A 20576-nucleotide genomic window follows, 5' to 3' on the forward strand; every position below is an offset into this window, starting at 1 on the left:
GGAGCTGTGCGTGCACAGAAGTGATTTGATCTGTATCACACTAGAAACCATGTCTTTGCCACCTTGTACAATCAAGGTAGTCAATCAGGCAAACGTCCTATTCTTTATTTACCAATATGTAAGTGAGCTCCAAGTAACTTCAGGTTTAACTCCTTAGTGCCGAAAAGTGAGGGAGTCAGCCCTATGGACAATCCTTGGTAACGTTTGAAATCAGAACTGATAATCATGGGATTTAAACAAGATTATGCAAATGCATTAAGGCAGGTTACATAACTGCCCTTTTCCTTTAGGATTAATTATTATTTCCTCGTACATTGTAGACAATCCACGCTCCCATACACACACAAACCTACAAAACAGCAGCACAGTAAAAACTAAATAGATCACTGAACTCCAACATATTTGTAATCAATACATTGCACATACTATACAGCATATTGTAACCTCATCATTGGGTAAACACATACCATTCAGAACAACGTTGACTGTATGTAACACAGAAGCTACCACTGAGATATGGCAAATACATCATGTACACTATTAGCTTTTACTTCACTGAAAAGGAGTTTAGAAGTTTAAAATGGTGTTAACTGAACTGCTGAAATCACCAAATAGCCTACTCAGCTGCTAATACCTAGTGCTCCATATACTATATTCAGGATAAACAGCACTGCAGCTGTGTTTTCAGGGCACTCCACTTTTTTCATATTGTAGGTTAACCTCCACAATTTTAAATTTCCTTTGCAACACAGCATATACTTACTATACACTGACTATCTGCTCCCTCTCATCCCGGGGTAAAACTTTAGTAACTGCTTTGAAGTTAGTAGAAATGGTCTAGATTTGTATCAGTATGACAGAAAGACTCAGCCTAGCATACAGGACCATACATTCCCTCTCACACAAGTATGCATATATATACACACACACGTTTATGTTTAAAAGAATGGCTTGAAATGGCAGGACCTACAAAACCAGTAATGTAACCAACAGCAAGGGAAAGCAAATAACCCACTGATTTTAAAACTAGGCTCCTGTGGTCTGATTCTAATCTTACCCCTCTCCACACACAGCAGGAAAAAAAACCCAGCCGCTATTTGGTCCAAACTGCTGCAGGTTGGATCAGTACCGAACAAAGACATCTCAGCTTGTGTAAACTGAAACATGGAGCTAAGCAGGTTTACACCAGCTGAGACACTGCCTGTGCTGTGCAGTGCAGCCACAATTTTTCAAGAAAGAATCAAGTAATCATGTGAAAACATCAGAAAACAATACTACCTGATGTGTATACAATGAACACAGCAACAGGGAAAATGAGCGCAGGAAGAAAAAAAAATGTTTTGGTAGAGAATGACATGACAGTTTAAGTAAATAGATGCTTATGAAAATCAATAGTGTAGACAGGTATTTTTCCTCTGATGAGCTGATTACAGTCATCTCATTTCCCATGCCAGATTCCTCATAATACGTGTGTAGAAACCTCCCGAACAAATCAGGTCAGACACCTCATCTAACCCAATCCCACAAGCACATTTCTGGCTGAAATCAAAGAGAGTTTTAGCTGCATACAGGTGGCAAAACTGGGCTCTCGAATGGTCCAGTTGTGCTGCATAGTCCTTTCTGGCTTGTTCTTTTCTGGCAAGATCTCCCAAACAATATCAACAGGGAGTGCATCCCCATCAGGACAGTTCAATTACAGTTTTGGGGCCTCGCAGATGAAATCACCAGAAAAGCATGGATAGTATGGCGCCACACACACTTTTTTGTTTTAGTAATTAAGGCAAGTTTGTTCACCTGTCCCTAACATAAAGTACTGTGCTTCTCCAGCAGAAAGGAGATCGACAGCTAAATGAAAATATAGATTTTCTGATCAAATGTAACATTTCACTAAGATTTTTTTTCCCCATTAATGGAGAAGCTATATGATTTGTCTATTACCCTTCTTGTCACAGGATTTTTTTTTTTTGCTTTGCTCTCATTTTCCAGCACCCAAATGACAATTAGAATAAAACTGATGCTAAGCAAACACTTCATAACAATGCTAACAAGCTCAAGATAGCTTCATATTTATTCATATATACAGGCACACAAACACACACACTTTTCTTAAATATAGCAGAACATTTGCTTCGAGTACACCTCTGTATAAGCAAAAAGCTTGGTGCGTCTGGTGTGTGTTTGAGTGGGGGGTCCCAGGAGGAACTTGGTGGTGTTGGTGCTCTCGGATTCAACAGAATTTCAATCAGAATCCAAAAAAAGAAACCCATTTTTTGCTCCACCCAAGGATTCAGATGACTTTACTGTATTAAAAGAATAGGTTAACTCTTTTGACTACACTTAAGTAGCTGAAGGATGACAGGGAGAATCTGGAAGCAAACAAATCCAGCTAAAAGAGTATTTCACACCACATCACCAATAAATAAGCAAACATTTTCATGGTTCTATGTGGGACACCCACATGGGGTGGGTTAAAAAAACCCAAAAACTCCTCATGTTTCATTTTCTGTGTCTGTTACATTAATTTTGCTTGGAGAGCCTGTGAAAACTGAAAACAAAGTGCATCAACCCACCCCGTATCTTGCTTAGCCATGCATGAAAGCACTAAAGTCCTCTCCCTTGTTCAACATAAAGATGGGCTGTGACTTTTGGTAAGTTTTTGGGGAAGTTCGGGTAAAGTTTTAACGCTGTAAAAAACCTAACTGGCTTAGATCACAGATTTTACGGGGGATGAATCTTACAGTCCTAACCTATACAGAAAAAACTGTTACTGAAGGAGGCATCATAACTTCGTAACACCTGCAGTTTTCTTCAACCAAATTTATAATACTCTTATCCAGAAACCAGAATATCATTGTGCAAGTGTGCATGGATGTCTTTGTATCATATATATACACTTAAATGTTTCTTTATAGTACACACACACTCACACACACTTTTTCCAAGGCACCCTCTCAGTACAAAATAGCAGCAAGTGTTCATTTCATTCCACTTCTTCCTAAATGAAAAACAACAAAAACCCTATAACCCCCCAGGTAACCTACCTGTTCAATAAGACCTTTTTTTTTTTCCCTAAACTCTGATGGTAGATGGTAGTCTTTATCATTTGATAGAAAATAGCAAAGGACCGTACGATGCCATTCTCTTTTCTCACTCAACCAAAAGTTCTAGTAACATAAATGGAAACTTGACCTTAGTCTTATCCTATAAAGCCCTGCAATATTTCAAAGAGCATTTTCCTTGTAAGACATTATAGCATCTATTGTTTTGCACAAATGAAATGTTTTGCCTTCCAAAGTCGTGTGCCTGTGCATTGATGTGTCCAGGAGATATGATTGATTGCATTGTATCCAGTTAGGTGTCATACAGTGGCAATGCTCTCTTTTTATAACTTACTAAGTTTTCCACATATTTGAGTTTTATATATGTTTCATTAAAAGTAGGATGATCAGCAATTCTGCTGCTAGAACAGTGCCATTCAGTAGACTTCCAACCTTGTGTTATGCAGTATTACACCCCACAAACAATTCAAGGACTATAGTATTGTTATTAGCTAGAAATTGAACTACTACACTCTTTAGTACAGCAATTTTTCACTGATGAAACTGGCACTGATTTTTTTGTAATCAGCAGAGAAGTGTTGTGCTCGTAGCTGCCTTAAAGAGAAGCTTAGACTGCATCAATTTTTTTAAAAGTGCAGTTTTAGACCTGCAGAAAGCAGGTTTCCACTATGGGACAAAAATCCTGCCCACCTTACAATACACACAATTTACTGATCCTATGCCAAATCCACGCTAAACACAGGAAATTTTCCTGTTAAACTCACTGGACGTTGGATCAGGCTCTTGCATAAGATTAACCCTGGGAGGAAGCAGTGCTCCAAGCTGGCCTAACTTTGTTCCTGCTAGAACCAGGGAAAATATGCACTGGCAGCTCCTAGTACAGAGTTAGGCCAGCACCACGTATCTGCTGACTTGACCTGGAGCAGAGACATTGGGAGACCCCATTTTGAGAATGAAAAGCAAGCAGGATTTAGTCTGTGCAAGCTACATAATACATCATGTTTACTGTCCACTGATTATGTATGTGTTAGAGGCATGACTTTGGATTTACTTCACAAAGGCATTTAAACCTGTAGCTGACTGATAAATAAGATCAGTTAAACCACCTAATAGATGAAGTGTAGCAGCTTAAAATTTTCCGGCCAGATATACTGTCCTTAGTCTCCCAGTGTAACGCTCACACCGTTGGGAATCCTGCTGTGGGCAGGCAGAGGGCAATATACATCCCATTGCTCCGAAAGCAGCAAATTTCTTGGCACTGTTCGTAACCATAGAAGACACATGAATCGTATTTGGTACCTCACAGAAAACATGTAAATGGCCTTCTTTTATCAAACACTGTAAACATGTTTCGTTTTGCTCTTCACATGAAACACAAATGTAAAAAATGATCATAATTGATTAAAATAATTCCCCTACGCCCAACCCACTAAAGCCCTAAACACCTCAGCGTGTTATAGGAAGATCAATGTTTTACAAGATAATTCTTTTAAAATGCAATCTTTTTTTTTTTAAAGTTCTAAATAACGCAATAACACATATATTATAGTACTATCAAGTAGTGTCATCTTCACCTTCATCCAGGGCATAGTTGAGCTTTATGACTGTGCTGATAAAGTCACCAAGTTCTACAAAATCTGCAGTAATAATATTCACACCACTTTCTCCTGGTTTCTGAGTTCGGACCCACTGCATCATTGCAGGAAGAGCCCTAAGGAGAAAACAGGAACAATAATTACTCATAAAGCAGTGAGACAAAAGCATCGAGGCAGGATTTACCAACAGTTTCTCCCATTGATCTTACTTGGTTTCTAAGGGAACCATGTGAGAAAGGACACAGGTTACTGCTCAAGCTTTCTGAAAACCCTTCTCTTTATAATTTTCATTCTCTGTGGAAATGTATGTCGACTGTATTTCAACTTCTCAGTAGAAAAGAATGAAAGGAAGATCATACAGGCTCACAGTAATTATTGATCTTGCCTAGGGGCAAGGTCATGGACCAGACACCTTTTCGATATCATCCGGTCATATGACTCCACGGGAATTTTTTATGGAAAAAAGAAGTAACAGAGAACTCAAGCCATCTGCAAAGCATGTTTGATACATTCAAGGAAATACTGAGAATAATATTTTGGGGGACACAGGAGCAACCATGATTTCTACAGTTTAAGTACAGCATATACCAAATAGCCTTTCTTTCCCAGTATTAATATCTCAGCCGTGAATTTTATTAAATCATAAACCAGTGGTTAGTAACTGAAATAAAAAGCACCAGTCATATCAACTCTTTTCTAAGACAGCATATTTTTATGTCAAACCCTTAGCACAGGAATACTGGGGTGAAAAAGATGTCTGCCTAACTGGGTTTGTGAGTATAAAGAAATTTTTCTGACACCATGAAAATATAAACTAACAATCACAAGAAATATCTATGGGAAAGTAAAGGGCTCCCCAGTCCAGCTGAGGAAGTCAAGCAGCAAGATCCAGTTTTCAGAAGACAGAAGTTAACAGAGTTCCAAAAAAATAAGGTACAGGTTTTTCAGAGAAAGGGTAATTGACCATTGGAACAAACTCCCAATGATTCTGACAAACTCTGCAGCACTTGGAGTCTTTAAATCAAGCCTAGCTGTCATTCTAAAAATACACTCTCGGTCAACCTCAAGCTGCTGAGTTAAATAAAAGAACCTATGGATTGGGCAGGGTTGCAGTCAGTTTAGATGAACTTCGTGTTCTCCCTTTGCTCTAAAATCTATAGATCTGTGATTCCCCCTCAGCCAGCATGTTGTACAGCCTCTTTCACAGAGGCAAGGTACATGTAAAATGTTGGTCTGACAGTAATTTAAATCAAGCTGAACACGCTGAACCAAATCTGCTCCCAAAAGCTTTAGGAAAAACAGATCTAAAGAAAACAGAACTATTAGCAGACACAGATTGTACTTGTCAGTGGCCACCAGAATCACTCATTTTTAAAACAATTTAGTACTGAAAAAAACCAAGCAGTTATAATTAGCTCCCTCTATGATTTTACCAGAGAATGCAGAACACTAAGGTTTTGCTTCAGCGAAATGTGCTTAATCCATCGTTAAGATTCACGTTTAAGCCCAGCAACGCATTTTATTTCACTCATTGATTCAATGTGACTGAAGCATGTGTACGTATGCACACCGGTGCATAAAACTGAGCTTAAGCACTCTGCTATATAAGAACCCAGCCTCGATCTTTAAATTTATGTAATTCTGAAAAGCTGCATTCTGTGGAACTGTAACACACACAGGTCAGGTGTTAAATATCCAGCAATGCCTGGACTGTTTGAAAAGATCTGTGAGCAACCAGAACCAGGACAGATCTCAGCAGAACAGCATGGCCAACATCTCACCAGGCCACCAAGGTGATAAAAGGCAGCTCAGAGCAGTTGAAAACCCCACTGCATCTTCACATGCAAGAGATACTGCTGAACACTGGACAAAGACACAAGGCTGAACTTCTAAGATGGCAGTATGTTGCCTTTGTCTTTAATAGCATCCTATTTAAGCTCAAAGAGTTTCAGGTTTAAAGGTGAACTGATTGATTGTAGGCAGGCACAGATTTTTTTCTTCCTTCCTTCTGCATAAGTTGATACCCTTGATATTTTACTCCCCCTTGAGGCATAATTAACTTCTTTTGGTGTCCTTTATTTGTTCTGAAGCTGGTTCTGATGTAATTCTGTCTTCAGACTACAGAATTTGCTGTCTATACACTTAGCCATATAGACTGAAATACTGTTTTCTTTTTCCTGCTGTGTTCTTATTAAGCCAGCGTTTAACAGGTAGTCATGCCTCCTTTTGATTAGTGCTCTATCTTAAACTCAGTTTGCCCTACCATTTCATCTCCAGTTAGGCTTGGTAGTTAAATGAGTAATTTGCATTTTACTGATATTTCACACGGGACACAGTTGCATGACCCTTTGCTCATACACAAATTGTTAGATAAAGTCACAGAAATCTTTTGTTCACGAGACCAGAGAGCATTCAAAGATAAGTCAAAAAGTGAATCAGATTATCCAACAAAAAGCTAATTTGCATAGCAAAGCCAAAGAACACAATCCTGTAAAAAAAAGAATACCTGAACAAAAGATTCCACTGTCTTTAGAGATTTGATCAAGGCTATGCAACTCTGCTTATGAGAGAAATTCATAGAAAAACCCCATAAAAATAATTTTCTTCCCATAGTACCATCTTGAAAGTGGATTAAGTCAATGACTGTAAGAAACGACACGTTGCTCAGTTTCAGTACAAATATCTCACATGCTTACAATAATTATTAGAATAAGCCTGCTTTAACATTTCTCAGGGTGCCTTTGTGATAGCAGCACAAACCTTGTTCACCCTTCCTTGTAATTTCCAGTCTCTGCATACCTCAAACTAGTAATTGTTCTCATTAAGGGTTTTAGTCTTGGGAACACAAACCATGCTGTGTGGCAGCCACCTACATGACTGTGCTCACAGAAACCCAGTATGTACCATGGTCTTCGTAGATATTCTTGCGATGTTGATAAGAAATTATTTTGCGCATGAGCATATGCAAGCCTCTCAGCTTGCAAACCCCAACAGCATCACTGCCTCTGTGTTAGGCAGGTCCTAGCTCTCCTAGGGAGGATGTTGATGCCCGTGCTTAAGGGTCTCACTGAAGCTCTGGCACCAATGGTTCAGATCCCGACCCTGCAAGGGCTGAGGACAGCCCAGCCATGTGAGTATGGGCCACGCTTGTAAATACTCCAGGTTAGTAGTATCTGCTGTTAACCCCGCTAACTACAGCAGTGTAGTCATACTGTAACTACATCCACAGCTCCATTGTGCTAGTGTAACAAGTGTTCCTAATAAAACAGTGTCATTCTGGTAATAATGACAGCGATGCCACTATTGAAACTGCATGCAGCACAGGCTCTAGCTCTCCTGAGGGCAACCTCAAGTCTTCCAGCCCTCCTGTGCTTCAGCTGCAAATGATGCAGTGAAAGCTGGATGAGTTGATACTGGCCTCAGAGATGTGTTATGAGGTTTCAACACTGTGAGTAAGTGTTCTGAAGGGCATACAAGATGAGAAGTCCTATATTAACATGCTACAAACGAAGAGCCAGGCAGCTGGAAAGGCTGACAGACACAGAATACTGTCAGCCCTTAAACTCACTGAAGTCAGCTGCATCCTGCAGCTGTGCAGGCCAGCCCTTGTGGCCACAATCCCAGTTCTTGGAAGGAATCACTTCTAACCCCCAAGGATTGCAAAAGCCACCGTGTAACACTGAGGCACACACACAGAAGGGTGCTGCTTGCCTTAGCCTGGAGCCAGGGAGAAGAGAAGGTGTGCTCGTCAGCAAAACCGGCATGGGGAGAAAGAGAGGAGTCTCCTCCTCTCACCCCACTACCTGGGGAACTGTTTTCATCCTACTGCAGCTCCATCAACCTGGTTGGGGCTGGCTAGATCCAATGCTGCCAGGCCAGTGCAGTGTTGCCCCACAAACCAGCATCTGAAGTCAACTTCGTTTTCCACGTCCTCAGCAGGAGGGGAGGGCTGGCGGCACGAGCAGGGCAGAGAGGGGAAAGCCACAGGACAGGAGAGCTTGAGCAGTAGCAGGGAAGGAGGGGAACGGCACATTACCTGAGTTTAACTATGCATTGGGATCAGTAACCTTGGTGAAAAGTTTTCTGTCCTGAAGGAATACATAGAATATATAATTTATTTGCACTGACTGGGAACTAGGAGGTACCAGACAGCTGCCCCTCACACTCAGGAGGGTAAGAGAGCAGGGGGATGAAATCAATGTGACCGGACACAACGTGGAAGGACCTCATGGGAAGGGCTGTCGTCCGGTCCCAGCCCACCACCGCTACATCCCGGCACAAGGGGCCAGATCCACCCCACCACCCATGCTGCCCAGCAGCCTCCTGCAGGGACTCCTGGACCTGCCAAAAAGTCTGCATGAGAAGGGGGAGAGCGGAGGAGATCTCGGCAGTTAGGACTTATCTACACAGGACAATGCAGTGTTGTGCAGAGATATTTAATGTGGCTATTCTTCTTCTGAGACCAAAGCTCTTGCTTCTAGGTGGCACCTCACCAGGTCAGTCAGAGGTACTAATCATTTGGGCATGGCTTGGGTATCAGGATGGCTTACATCACGCATACAGACATGCCCTACATCACCGTTTCCAGCCTTTTTTTGTTGAGGAGCCATGTACTTTCTCATATAGCATTGCTACAGTGATTTTCATTTACAACCCAGTAAAATCTAGGCTCAGCTTTGACAGTTATTTTCTTATGTCTATTTTGCCTGTTGTGTTTGCTTGCTTGTATAAACAGAAATGTGCGCAGATTTCTTTTTAAGTTTTTCACTTCTTTCAGGAACTATTTTCTGATGCATTAAAGAAATCAGCTGAGAAACACTGCCCTAAACTACAAAACATGCATAGCCCTTTTCAAAGCTATTGAATATTCAAGACCTCTTTTTTTTTTTAATCTATCAAAGACCTTAAGTGGACTCCAATGGTATTGAATTTTGTTTAAAAAATAGTAAGTAAACATTAAAGTAGCTTCAGTTCAAGCAGCAAAACCATGAGTCCCATTACGAGCCTTCAGAAAGAAAATATGACCTAACTAACTGCATTAAAATTTGCTTTAAAAAATTTGCTCTTAGGCTGTTTTAGTTCAGAAAGAGGAGTGGTTGTTTGGTTTTTTTTTTTAATGCCTGAGTCATCAAAGCCTGACAATGTGACAGAACACTAATGACAGCAGCACTCTACGACAGGACCTCCTGTGGCAAAACAGCCATTCCTCTCTGCAGAGCTTTCAAGGGAGAGGAGGAGGAAAAGCAACTTTGTAAACACAAAACAAAAGGGCTGTTCACTGTTTAATGAGAGTTTGATCACAAAAGGCAGAACAGGTTTTCTGCTGGAGTGCAGGGAGCCAGTACAACCTAATCCAGAGTGAGAAACTGGTCTCATTTACAGAGTGCGATGCTGCCTAGCATCAAGCACCTGTTACCAGTAACACCAGCAAGAACTGAAGCAGGTCCACTTGCTCAGGGCAAAGTGACATGGCGTTTCTTCCCTCTCCAGCAAAGCACACACCCAGCCCTCCTGCAGCCTTTTGCAAATAGGTGTTACTCTCCATGAAAAAGAGCACTCCTCTGCAGGAGGATGTACTAACACGAGCCTGAATCTGAATCCCTAGCCTCTTTAACTTTTCCCCCCTCCATCCAATTTTACCCACGTTTGCAAGAACACTGATTAATTCTGGAGCTGTAATTCAGCACATGCTGACTTTGGCTTTTCAAGGATGCTGAGAATTCATCGCTCCAGTGGGAGCAGTGGATGTCTCATGTGTCACTGAATCATAAAAATCATGACTGGAAAGAACCTTGAAAAGTTCAAGTTCATCCAGCCCATCCTGGGCAGGATCAACTACACAAAGATCAGTGGTACAAACCACTCCTGGTAAATGTTCAATTTAATCAGTACTTACAAGCTCCCAGTGATGGAGATATCACAACCTTCCTCTGTATTCCGAGCACCCCTACATAAGTATCCTTATACATCCTCATTAGCTTCAACTGGAGTACTGCTGTGGTTTAACCCCAGCCGGCAACTAAGCCCCACACAGCCGCTCGCTCACTCCCCCTCGGTGGGATGGGGAGAGGATCAGAAGAGTAAAAGTGAGAAAACTCGTGGGTTGAGATAAAGACAGTTTGATAAGTAAAGCAAAAGCCGCACACACAAGCAAAGCAAAACAAGGAATTCCTTCACTCCTTCCCATCGGCAGGCAGGTGTTCAGCCACCTCCAGGAAAGCAGGGCTCCATCACACGTAACGGTGACTTGGGAAAACAAAACGCCATCACTCCAAACATCTCTCCTTCCTTCTTCTTCCCCCAGCTTTACATGCTGAGCAGGATGTCATATGGTATGGAACATCCCTTTGGCCAGGTGGGGTCAGCTGTCCCAGCTGTGTCCCCTCCCAACTTCTTGTGCACCCCCAGCCTACTCGCTGGTGGGGTGGGGTGAGAAGCAGAAAAGGCCTTGACTCTGTGTCAGCACTGCTCAGCAGTAACTAAAACACTCCTGTGTTATCAACACTGTTTTCAGCACAAACATAGCCCCATACCAGCTACCAGGAAGAAAATTAACTCTGTCCCAGCCAAAAACAGCACAAGTACCCACAAATAGGTGCCACCAAAAATAACGGCATTAAGGTGTGCTGCTCAAGAGTGTTCACCATGTCCTCACTCTGCTCCCGCTAAAGATTTACTGCAGAACATGAACCTTAGGTATCATTCCACAGTTTATCATTCTACCATAATTTTCTCTGTGGCAAAACTAGTTTAAAAGGTCCTCTTGTTTTACATGCCAGCTGTTCGTTTCTGCTACCTGATCAAAATTTAACCATTCTCTCAGTTGTGCTAATAGACCCATAGGGACAAAAAAAAAAAAAAAAAACAAAAAACCAGCACGTGGAAATGGTCTGCATTAACAGAAACAAATCAACCATTTTTGCTCTCCCTCTGTCCCAAATGGCCCAGTTCATTGATGAGATTTGATTATAACAGGACCTCCCAAACTGTTGAATTGACACAACCAGGGAACAAATGAACTGAAGCACAGAGATTCACATGAGGTCGGCATGAACAGGCTGGGAAGGAACTCCTTAGATTCACTTCCTTACCCCTCAGTTCCTCTCTAGACAGCAGTAGTGTGGCCATAAAATTGGCACTATGAAGGCCAGGCTGACTAGAACCAGAAAATTTGGGCAATGCTGGGTGAAATTTTATTATTAATAATCTCGAAGGCACACAGGTGGGAATTCCTTTTCCCAGATCCTGAATGGACGTTACACTGCCCATGAGCTGTTACGTTGCAAGAACTACCTACATTAACATCCAACAGCCCTGAATATATTCTTTTGAATATGCTTATCTGTAATTCAGTCATCTCCAATTGCTTTATACAGTTTGGAAGTGCATCTAATCAGATGACACAGACTACCATGCTGGGGTCAGATGAATGTTTTAATGTAATTGATCATAGTACTGTACTCTGCAGAGTCACCAGGGGCCAGATATTTTTGCTCTCCTACTGAGCTGTTGTTGGCTTTCTGGGTGTCCTGGTTTCGGCAGGGATAAGAGTTAATTTCCTTCCTAGTAGCTGGTACAGCGCTGTGTTTTGGATTTAGGATGGGAACAAAATTGATAAGGCACCGATGTTCTAGTTGTTGCTAGGTAATGCTTACACTGGCCAAGGACTTTCTAGTTTTCCATGCTCTACCGACTGAGAAGGCTGCAGGTGCACAAGAAGCTGGGAGGGGGCACAGCCAAACTGGCCAAAGGGACATTCCATACCATGTGACGTCATGCTCAGTACATAAACTGGGGGAAGCTGGCCGGGGGGGCCGCTGCTCGGGGACTGGCTGGGCATCGGTCGGCGGGTGGTGAGCAATTGTACTGTGCATCACTTGCTTTGTGTAGTATTATTATTATTATTATCATATTATTATTATTATCATTTCATTTCCATTATTAAACTGTTTTTATCTCAACCCATGAGTTTTTCTCACTTGTGCTTTTCCAATTCTCTCCCCCATCCCACCGGGTGGGGGGGGGGAGTGAGCAAGCGGCTGCGTGGTGCTTAGTTTCCAACTGAGGTTAAACCACGACACTGGGTTTCATTTTTAAGGGGAGGCAGAAATGAGCTCAAAAGGGCCTTTCCTGCCCTGCCTTCAAAGAACACTTCAGCTGAATATTGAACCTACGCCTCTATGCTCGTACAAAAATGCAATGGGATATTTAATAGCAGCAAATGGTGGTCCTGTAGGTGATTAATATTCAACATCCTATTTTTCCCTGATTCCATGTTTTTAGCCATTGCATCTAGGGCATTAACTAATAGCATTAGGAATGCAGACAGCTGGGAAAGGACTCAGTGGACCCTGTAGTATAAAAGATCTCATTAATGAGGCAACTCCAGTATTTTGGCTACTCTCTTGGTCAATGTAGTGGGGAACTGAAGTGGGCAATGCCAGAGCTAAAAGCTTGAACTGCTACCACACAAAGTGAGGCTTTTACATCATGCCTGAAGAAGGCCTTGTAACACACGTAGTTATGCTAGTATGGACAAATACATGACAGTTCATGGACTAACAGGAAAACTACTGCCTGCCATGAGGATGCCTGTTTTCAAAGGCTGGCTTTTCTCAGTGATCCAGCAGATAGAGTTAGACAAGCTCATCAACTGCTCTTCTAACCAGTTATCTCTTGGGAGATCACACAGGGGAGAAATATCTCCCATTTTCATAACGGTGGTGCAAGTCTTAAGCTATGAAAACGGAGGGGAACAGAGAAATCTAAGTGCTTGTTCAGACATCATTCCTTTCAACCTTTTGTGGCCCAAACAGAGATAAACCTGAACACTTATTTACACAGGTGCCTGCACGTGGCATAGTTTACCTGCTTGAGACAGTCAGTCCTAGTCCCAGTTCCACACAGAAATCTGACTGTTCAAGAAATGCCAAGAAATTCACAGAAGTGACAATAAGCATGGACTATGGAAATAGGAACTGCAAGTTATTCCGCTGCCTGTGAAACAGAGAAAACCTCTGCTTTACATAAGAAAATATCTGTCAACAATTAAGGGAATAGCTACCAGTTTGGGGCTTTCCCCCCCCGCCCCATCTTCTAGTTATTTAAAAAAAGAGTTATGATTTATTCATACACTCATTACACTTGAATCACTGTATTAAACCATTCAAATCAGGTATTAGAGTTGACTGCAGAGCGGGAACTGCTTTGTCACAGGTGTATGTTGTAGGCAGTACTAGACCATTCACGAACAAGGTTTCCACCAGACTTGGCCAAGGGCTTTGTTTTCTCCAAGGGTTGCCGCCATGTGTCGCCTGGGACCTTTCAAAGAGCTCTCCTGCTGAGGAATTTGGTAGGGGACTCCAGGTACGGAGCTGCCCAGCTACTCCCCAGTTCATAGTTTCACTTGCTGCTGATGGCTTAGCCCCTCGTTACAGAACTCACCTTCTTGAGCATGTAAAATTTGAATGATGTAAAGAAAAAAGAGAGAGATTAAAAGGCAATGAATTAAAAAGAAAAAAAAAGAGGTTGTGCATGGAGGAAATACTCTGACATTTAATGTGGAGAACAATGAAAGAGGGTCTACCAGAGAAAGCGAACAAGAAGAGGTGATTTCTACCAGTGTTTAGCCCTGCCCAGAACCTTGGAACACAGACGAATTAGCAGAGCGATTCTGGGAAAAAAAAAACCACTTTTGAGTAACGGGGAAAGTTAGTAAAAAGGTATATATCACTATCAGGGAAAGCAGAGCAGCTAGGAGGAAGGCAGAGTTTATTTAAGAAACTTCTGGCTGTCAGCACTATCATTCTGCTGTATGACCTGTAACAGAATTTCACACATCGTTGCACAGTTTCCACTGAAATAAATACTACAATAAATCTAAAACACTTAACTAAATGGGTAAAATATGGATTTTTTTTAAGTCTAATAGCATAGCCTGCAAAATTAATGTTTTCTTCCTGCAGATGCTTCGAAATTAAACTAAATTTCACAACTATATTTGAATCCTTTGCTATGGAATACAGAGCAAAGCAATTTCCATTTTCTTTCCGATAAACAGCTTTAAGTGGTTCTAATTTTTTTGTTCCATCAAGTGGAGATATAAAGTCAGTCTACAGTGGCAGAGAACAGACAACCAAAATATGCAAAACTGCATGCAGCTGTTTGCCATAGTACCTTGCTCAGTATATTCCACAATACTTCATTCAGACAGACATACTGTAGAATAATTCATATTGAATGTAATGTTGAAAAATGCAAGGAAAATAACCATACTCAAGTCAGAGAAAGTTCCGGTGAAGAGATGGGTCTTGCAGCATTCCCAGGAATTTAACACTTCCTGATTTTTCACAGAAGGTGGAAGTCTGCTTCATTCATGAAACATCAGCAAGTAGATTACAACAAAGCAATCCACCAAACAAAGTTTAAATGGAAAATTATGACAAAAATAATCGCCTTTGAAAAAAGGTACAGGGAACTAGTTGTTTTTCAGCACTGCTGCTATCTGGACAGCAAGAAGAAGCAGAGAATATAGTAAGAGCTTCAGGCTGCACATCCAAGTAACAGAAATTGGGCATAATTACAGCTCTGATTTGAATGGTGTTGTGATTAAAACAAGTCAGGAAATGAGACGGTGGGGGACAAAATTATATAGGAACATACAGTTTTTCAGTTAATTAAAAAAATTAAATGTCTAGTTAATGTTCAATGTAGCCAATTAAACATTCTTTTCTTACTTTTTGGTATTTTAAAATTTAAGTAATTTTAAATTAGGTGTCATTTTAAAATAAAGTTATTTTGAAACTGTCAAAACATCAATATTTCTAAAACAATAAGTTTGAAAATATCAAGACGAAATGTTTTCCTACATATTTTCCTCAAATACCATTCATCATCAAGTTCGACCCAATTTCACAAATAGTACCAATGGTGCTCACAAATCTGTTTTTCTGGCAAATTTCTGTTTAGCATCAAAATTCCTCCCTGCTGTACCTCCCTCCATCTGAGGCACCACCTCTTCTGCTTCCTGCTGTCGTTTCCTTTGATTATATTGGCAACTGCCTTTTTGTGTGGACTGAACTTCCTCCACCTCTTTCTCCATGAAGCCTTAATGTACAAAGCTAGTTTTATCGTTTCCCTTGCAAGGTGTATATCAAATATATACATAGCACCAAGGATCCTTATTACGCTGCTGTCATTGCCACCTATAGTTTTGCCACCCAGCACCCCAGCCTGGTGCCTGGACCGCAGGCTGCGGGGGTCTACAGTTGTCACACACCCACTAGCTCCTCTACACAACTGCTTCATCTCACCAGAGAGGGAGACTAAGCTGCTTATTATCCTTCATACATTTTCTGGCTTCTAGCTCTGGCCTCACACAGCTAAACCAGCTTTGTTAATCAGCTGGATCCCAGAGGCAGTATCCTCCTAAATAGCATTCTGGGCATTGCTGTGAATCATTTACCAGGAGCAGCCTTCCCTGAGCTATTCCTCATTCCTTCCACTTGCTTTCCTCACAACCCAGTATTAACAAGCCCAAAGCATTCTTATGATAAACCCTGCATTATACCAATTATAATTGTGCCAAATTCAATACCCAGGAGACATTACGGAATAGCCACTGTCTTTTCACAGTGAGAAATGTGTTCTGGCTACAGCTGGGGGAGATGTGCTCACTGGGCTATCTTCCTGCCAAGGTGGTCCCACGTCAGGAGGATTTGTCCCCCCTAACGCAGACTTCTGACTCCTCAATAACTAGTGGGGGTAGGAACGAATACTGCAAGAGCGCCTGCTTCCCCATCACGGGCAGTGGCTTCTCACATGCCTCGAGACCAGACTGCTCCCAGAGCTCCCACAGGCAACCTAGCAGTGAGAGGAACACTGCGCCGCGTGGTCCTGTCCTCCCATCTCCAGTGACAAAGCAAGTGGCGTGGACAAGACCGTGCACAGCTGTCTTTGAAAAGGCGGGTTAGCAGCCGTGACGTTCTCCCGTAGAAGGGGACCTGGGAGGAATCTGCTAATGATCTCTGTTCCTCTTTCAAAAGCTGATAGAGCTCATCTTAAAAGCAGTCAGCTTTCTCACTCCCACTTTTCTAGATGTAAGACTGCTGGAAAACCTCACTGGTCTGATTGCAAGGAGCCCTTCTCTCACTTCCAGCCTAATTTTATTTACTCTGTGAATAACTGTTGCTCTTGTGAGAACACTGGCCTTTAGCCTAAACTGTTCTTTTCCCTCTCTGGTATTTATTCCCCTGTGATATTTATAGACTGTAATCACATAGCCTCTCAGGCTTCATTGTGCTAGGATAAACAAGACAAGCTCTCTCGATGTCTTCAGCAATTCATTCCCTGATTATCTGAGTCAGTAGTCCCTCTCTGCATCTATGCCAATTTTAATCTACTCTCCAGAACACGGATGATCAGAATTGCACAGGATATCCAAAAAGATATCCTACCTGCGCCTTGGGCAGTAATATCACCACCTTTCTGCTTATGCTGGAAATGCCTTGGCGCCTATCAAGAGAATACTGCTCTTTTTCCCAGATGCTTTCCACTGAGGGCTCAGATTTAGCCAGCCATGGGTGACACTCCAGCATCTGCCTTGCCTGGCTTCCCCAGCTGGTGAGATCCCACCTTACCAGAGGACGCTCCCATCGTTATGACCTTGCATTTTATACCACTGAATTCCAGCTCATTTCTAAATACTGCAGGCACCCAGTTCTTGCTGTGTGATACTCCTCAACTTTCCTCTGTTACGATGATAGCCTCTTACTTTGTGTTATCAGCAAACTCCATTAGCAGTCTCCTACAGCTGAATCCAAGGTCCTTCATGGAAATATTAAAGACGACCAGGCTCTTTGAGGAATGCTACCATTACCTTCTTTTCAGTCTGGTACTTCCAACCAGTCCCAACTCCATTTCCAATTCCCAAATTCCACTTCGGTTGATAATATCCTACTTAACGCTTCACCAGCTGTATTACTGAAATCCTGAAATTTTCCTGTAAAATTTCCATAGAATTAGTTACAAAAACAAATGAAGATTGTTTGACATCATCCACCTTTGGCAAAACCTCATCAACATTTATCCTACTTTCCACTAACCTCTGTATCTTTAATTATCACTTCTTTCCAGTTAAGCTCTTCAGTCTTGCCTTCTCCTGAAAGCTTGTGGGGGCTCAGACCATTCCCCTGCCATTTTTAGATAAGGGTGTTATGTTTGCTGCTCTCCACTCTAAACCACTGTTTTCACAGGTCTGCTTTAATGTGTGCAATGCTCATGCTAGCCCTTCTGCAATTCTGCTATGGAGATTACACAGATCACTCTCCTCTCTGCTTGAATGTATTCACTTCTTACAGCTTTTATAAAACATCTTCCCCAGTGACATCGGGAATCGCAAAGAAGGCTCCAAGAGGAATCCTGACAATTCAAACACTCGATGAAAAACTAACTTCCAAGCTCGACACTGAATATAGCAGAACTTAACCTGAAGATAAGCAGGATTAATACAGTTATTTTAACCAACTCAGAAGGGCCTATCATTAAGGTAACAGTGGTACAGTTTACTTACTGTACTGCGCAAAGGAATCCACTGGAAGGAATAAAATCTGCTTGTTTCACTCTGGTCGATATTTCTGTTCACCTTTGAGCCATCCTTTTTAACATTCATTACTGGTAGAGTTTGTAGTCAAATGCTAATTGTCGTTGTTTGTTTTAACTTGACCTTACAGCCAACAGCCTTGAAATGTCTAGATGACACAATCAATGGTAACATAACATGACTGACAGCAAAATTCAGATCAGTCATAAAGCTGAGTCAGACTCTTCCACGTTGCATAGTTCCAAATCACTAACTCCAGACTACATCTACCATCATGCCGTCTGCCTTGACTTCAAATCATTTTAAAGACAGCAGTTGGTCCATTTCACTTTTGGCCAAAATAATGAGGTTGAACTTTGTTAGAGAAAAATTAAAACCAGGTTCTGACTTACTTTTCCTGCAAAAAAGTAAAAGTCCTGGAGATGTGCCACAGTATTACTTAGACAATAGTGTCTCCCTGAAGAACTCTGTCCTTCTACAGTATTTATTACCATGCACACCAGGTCACTTATTATTGTTAATAATACTGCTACTTTGCTTGGCCAGTGGTATTCACCCTATAGTTAATGGATAAAACTGTAATTTCCAATAGTCATAAGCAAAATTAAAATGGACGTTAGGAATGAGAGAAGTATGACATTGTCTGCAGACTGTCACTTGATAAACAGTGACATTGAGAGGCAAGTAAAGGCTGCGTACTTCAGTGCTATACACCCATTGTGATACTAAATAGATCTGGCCTAAAACCAAGAACTGCTGTTCTGTGAGAAACTCCAGCATTTCAAAATGTGATTTTGTTTTGAATTATAAAGCAAATACAAAATGTTGGCCTTTCCCATCAAATAAAGTTCAAGACCTATTTCTGAATAAAAAAATGAAAAGCTGTGAATATAGAAACAGCATTAAATATTGCAATTAACACTGTAACATAAATCTGAAGACAAGACAGAATTAATAGAAGTACAAAGTTGAAATGTTTTGACATAAACTATTTTGCTAAAATAGACTTCTCCCTGGAGAAAAATACTGAAAGATGCATTCCTGAAAAAAAGAGGAGATTTGAAGATATCTGCAGTTTTCAATAAAAAGCCGCACCAATGGGAAAAAGAACAAATGGTTTTGTAATCACTCGGTTGAAACGATTTACACAAACATGCACTTGCTGCCACATCTAACAAAACTAACAACTGTAGACCAAACTCTTAAAAAATGTTAACCAATATACCATTGATGTGAATACCATTGATGTGATCTCAAATTAGCTTTAAAAACAAAAATGTTTTGATGATTTGGAGAGCTCTTACTGGTTCTGATCAGCACTAAAAACAGGCAGACATTGTGAGAAGTCTCATGTTTCCAGTAATTTTGGTAACTTCTGAATTGATCTCATATTTTATTTAATGAGAACTCCACATGGATGAAGGAGGGTTGCTATACCACAAATGAAAGAAACCACATCACAGACCATCAGGGAAAAGGTAGACTAAAAAGTGCATTATATAGCTTGTAAAAATATAGCAAGGGATTGCAGAGGATGCATCAACAATAAACCAAAATCCTCCTGGAATGAAACCAGGATAGATGTTTGCTTGAGACACACCATAACAAAGTGGTCATAGAATCATAGAATAGTTTGGGTTGGAAGGGACCTCTAAAGGTCATCTAGTCCAACCCCCCTGCCGTGGGCAGGGACATCTTCAACTAGATCACGTTGCTCAGAGCCCCGTCCAACCTGACCTGGAATGTTTCCAGGGATGGGGCATCCACTACCTCTCTGGGCAACCTGTGCCAGTGTTTCACCACCCTCAGCATAAAAAATTTCTTCCTTTTATCTAGTCTGAACCTACCCTCTTTTAGTTTAAACCCATTCCCCCTTGTCCTGTCGCAACAGGCTCTGCTAAAAAGTTTGTCCCCATCTTTCTTATAAGCCCCCTCTAAGGACTGATAGGCTGCAATAAGGTCTCCCCAAAGCCTTCTCTTCTCCAGGCTGAACAACCCCAACTCTCTCAGCCTTTCTTCACAGGAGAGGTGTTCCATCCCCCTGAGCATTTTTGTGGCCCTCCTCTGGACCCTCCAACAGGTCCATGTCCTTCTTATGCTGAGGGCTCCAGAGCTGGACTCAATATTCCAGGTGGGGTCTCACCAGAGCGGGGGCAGAATCACCTCCCTCAAACTGCTGGCCACACTTCTTTGGATGCAGCCCAGGATACAGTCGGCCTTGTGGGCTGCGAGCGCACATTGCTGGCTCATGTCCAGCTTTTCATCCACCAGTACCCCCAAGTCCTTCTCGGCAGGGCTGCTCTCAATCCCTTCATCCCCCAG

At 41.7% G+C, this 20576-nt stretch overlaps 1 protein-coding gene across 1 annotated transcript in view; it reads right to left on the reverse strand.

Annotated features, from left to right (window-relative positions):
• Positions 1 to 4576: 4576 nt before the first annotated feature.
• PLCXD3 (phosphatidylinositol-specific phospholipase C, X domain containing 3) overlaps positions 4577 to 20576 on the reverse strand; it is an 83211-nt gene continuing 67211 nt past the window's right edge. The window contains exon 3 of the mRNA XM_009324391.1: positions 4577 to 4770. Coding sequence (XP_009322666.1) covers positions 4614 to 4770 — 157 coding nt within the window. The 3' untranslated portion in view covers positions 4577 to 4613. The remainder of the gene's footprint in view (positions 4771 to 20576) is intronic.

Source organism: Pygoscelis adeliae, unplaced genomic scaffold (assembly GCF_000699105.1).
Source record: "Pygoscelis adeliae isolate BGI_AS28 unplaced genomic scaffold, ASM69910v1 Scaffold320, whole genome shotgun sequence".
In the NCBI taxonomy this organism is placed as follows: domain Eukaryota; kingdom Metazoa; phylum Chordata; class Aves; order Sphenisciformes; family Spheniscidae; genus Pygoscelis; species Pygoscelis adeliae.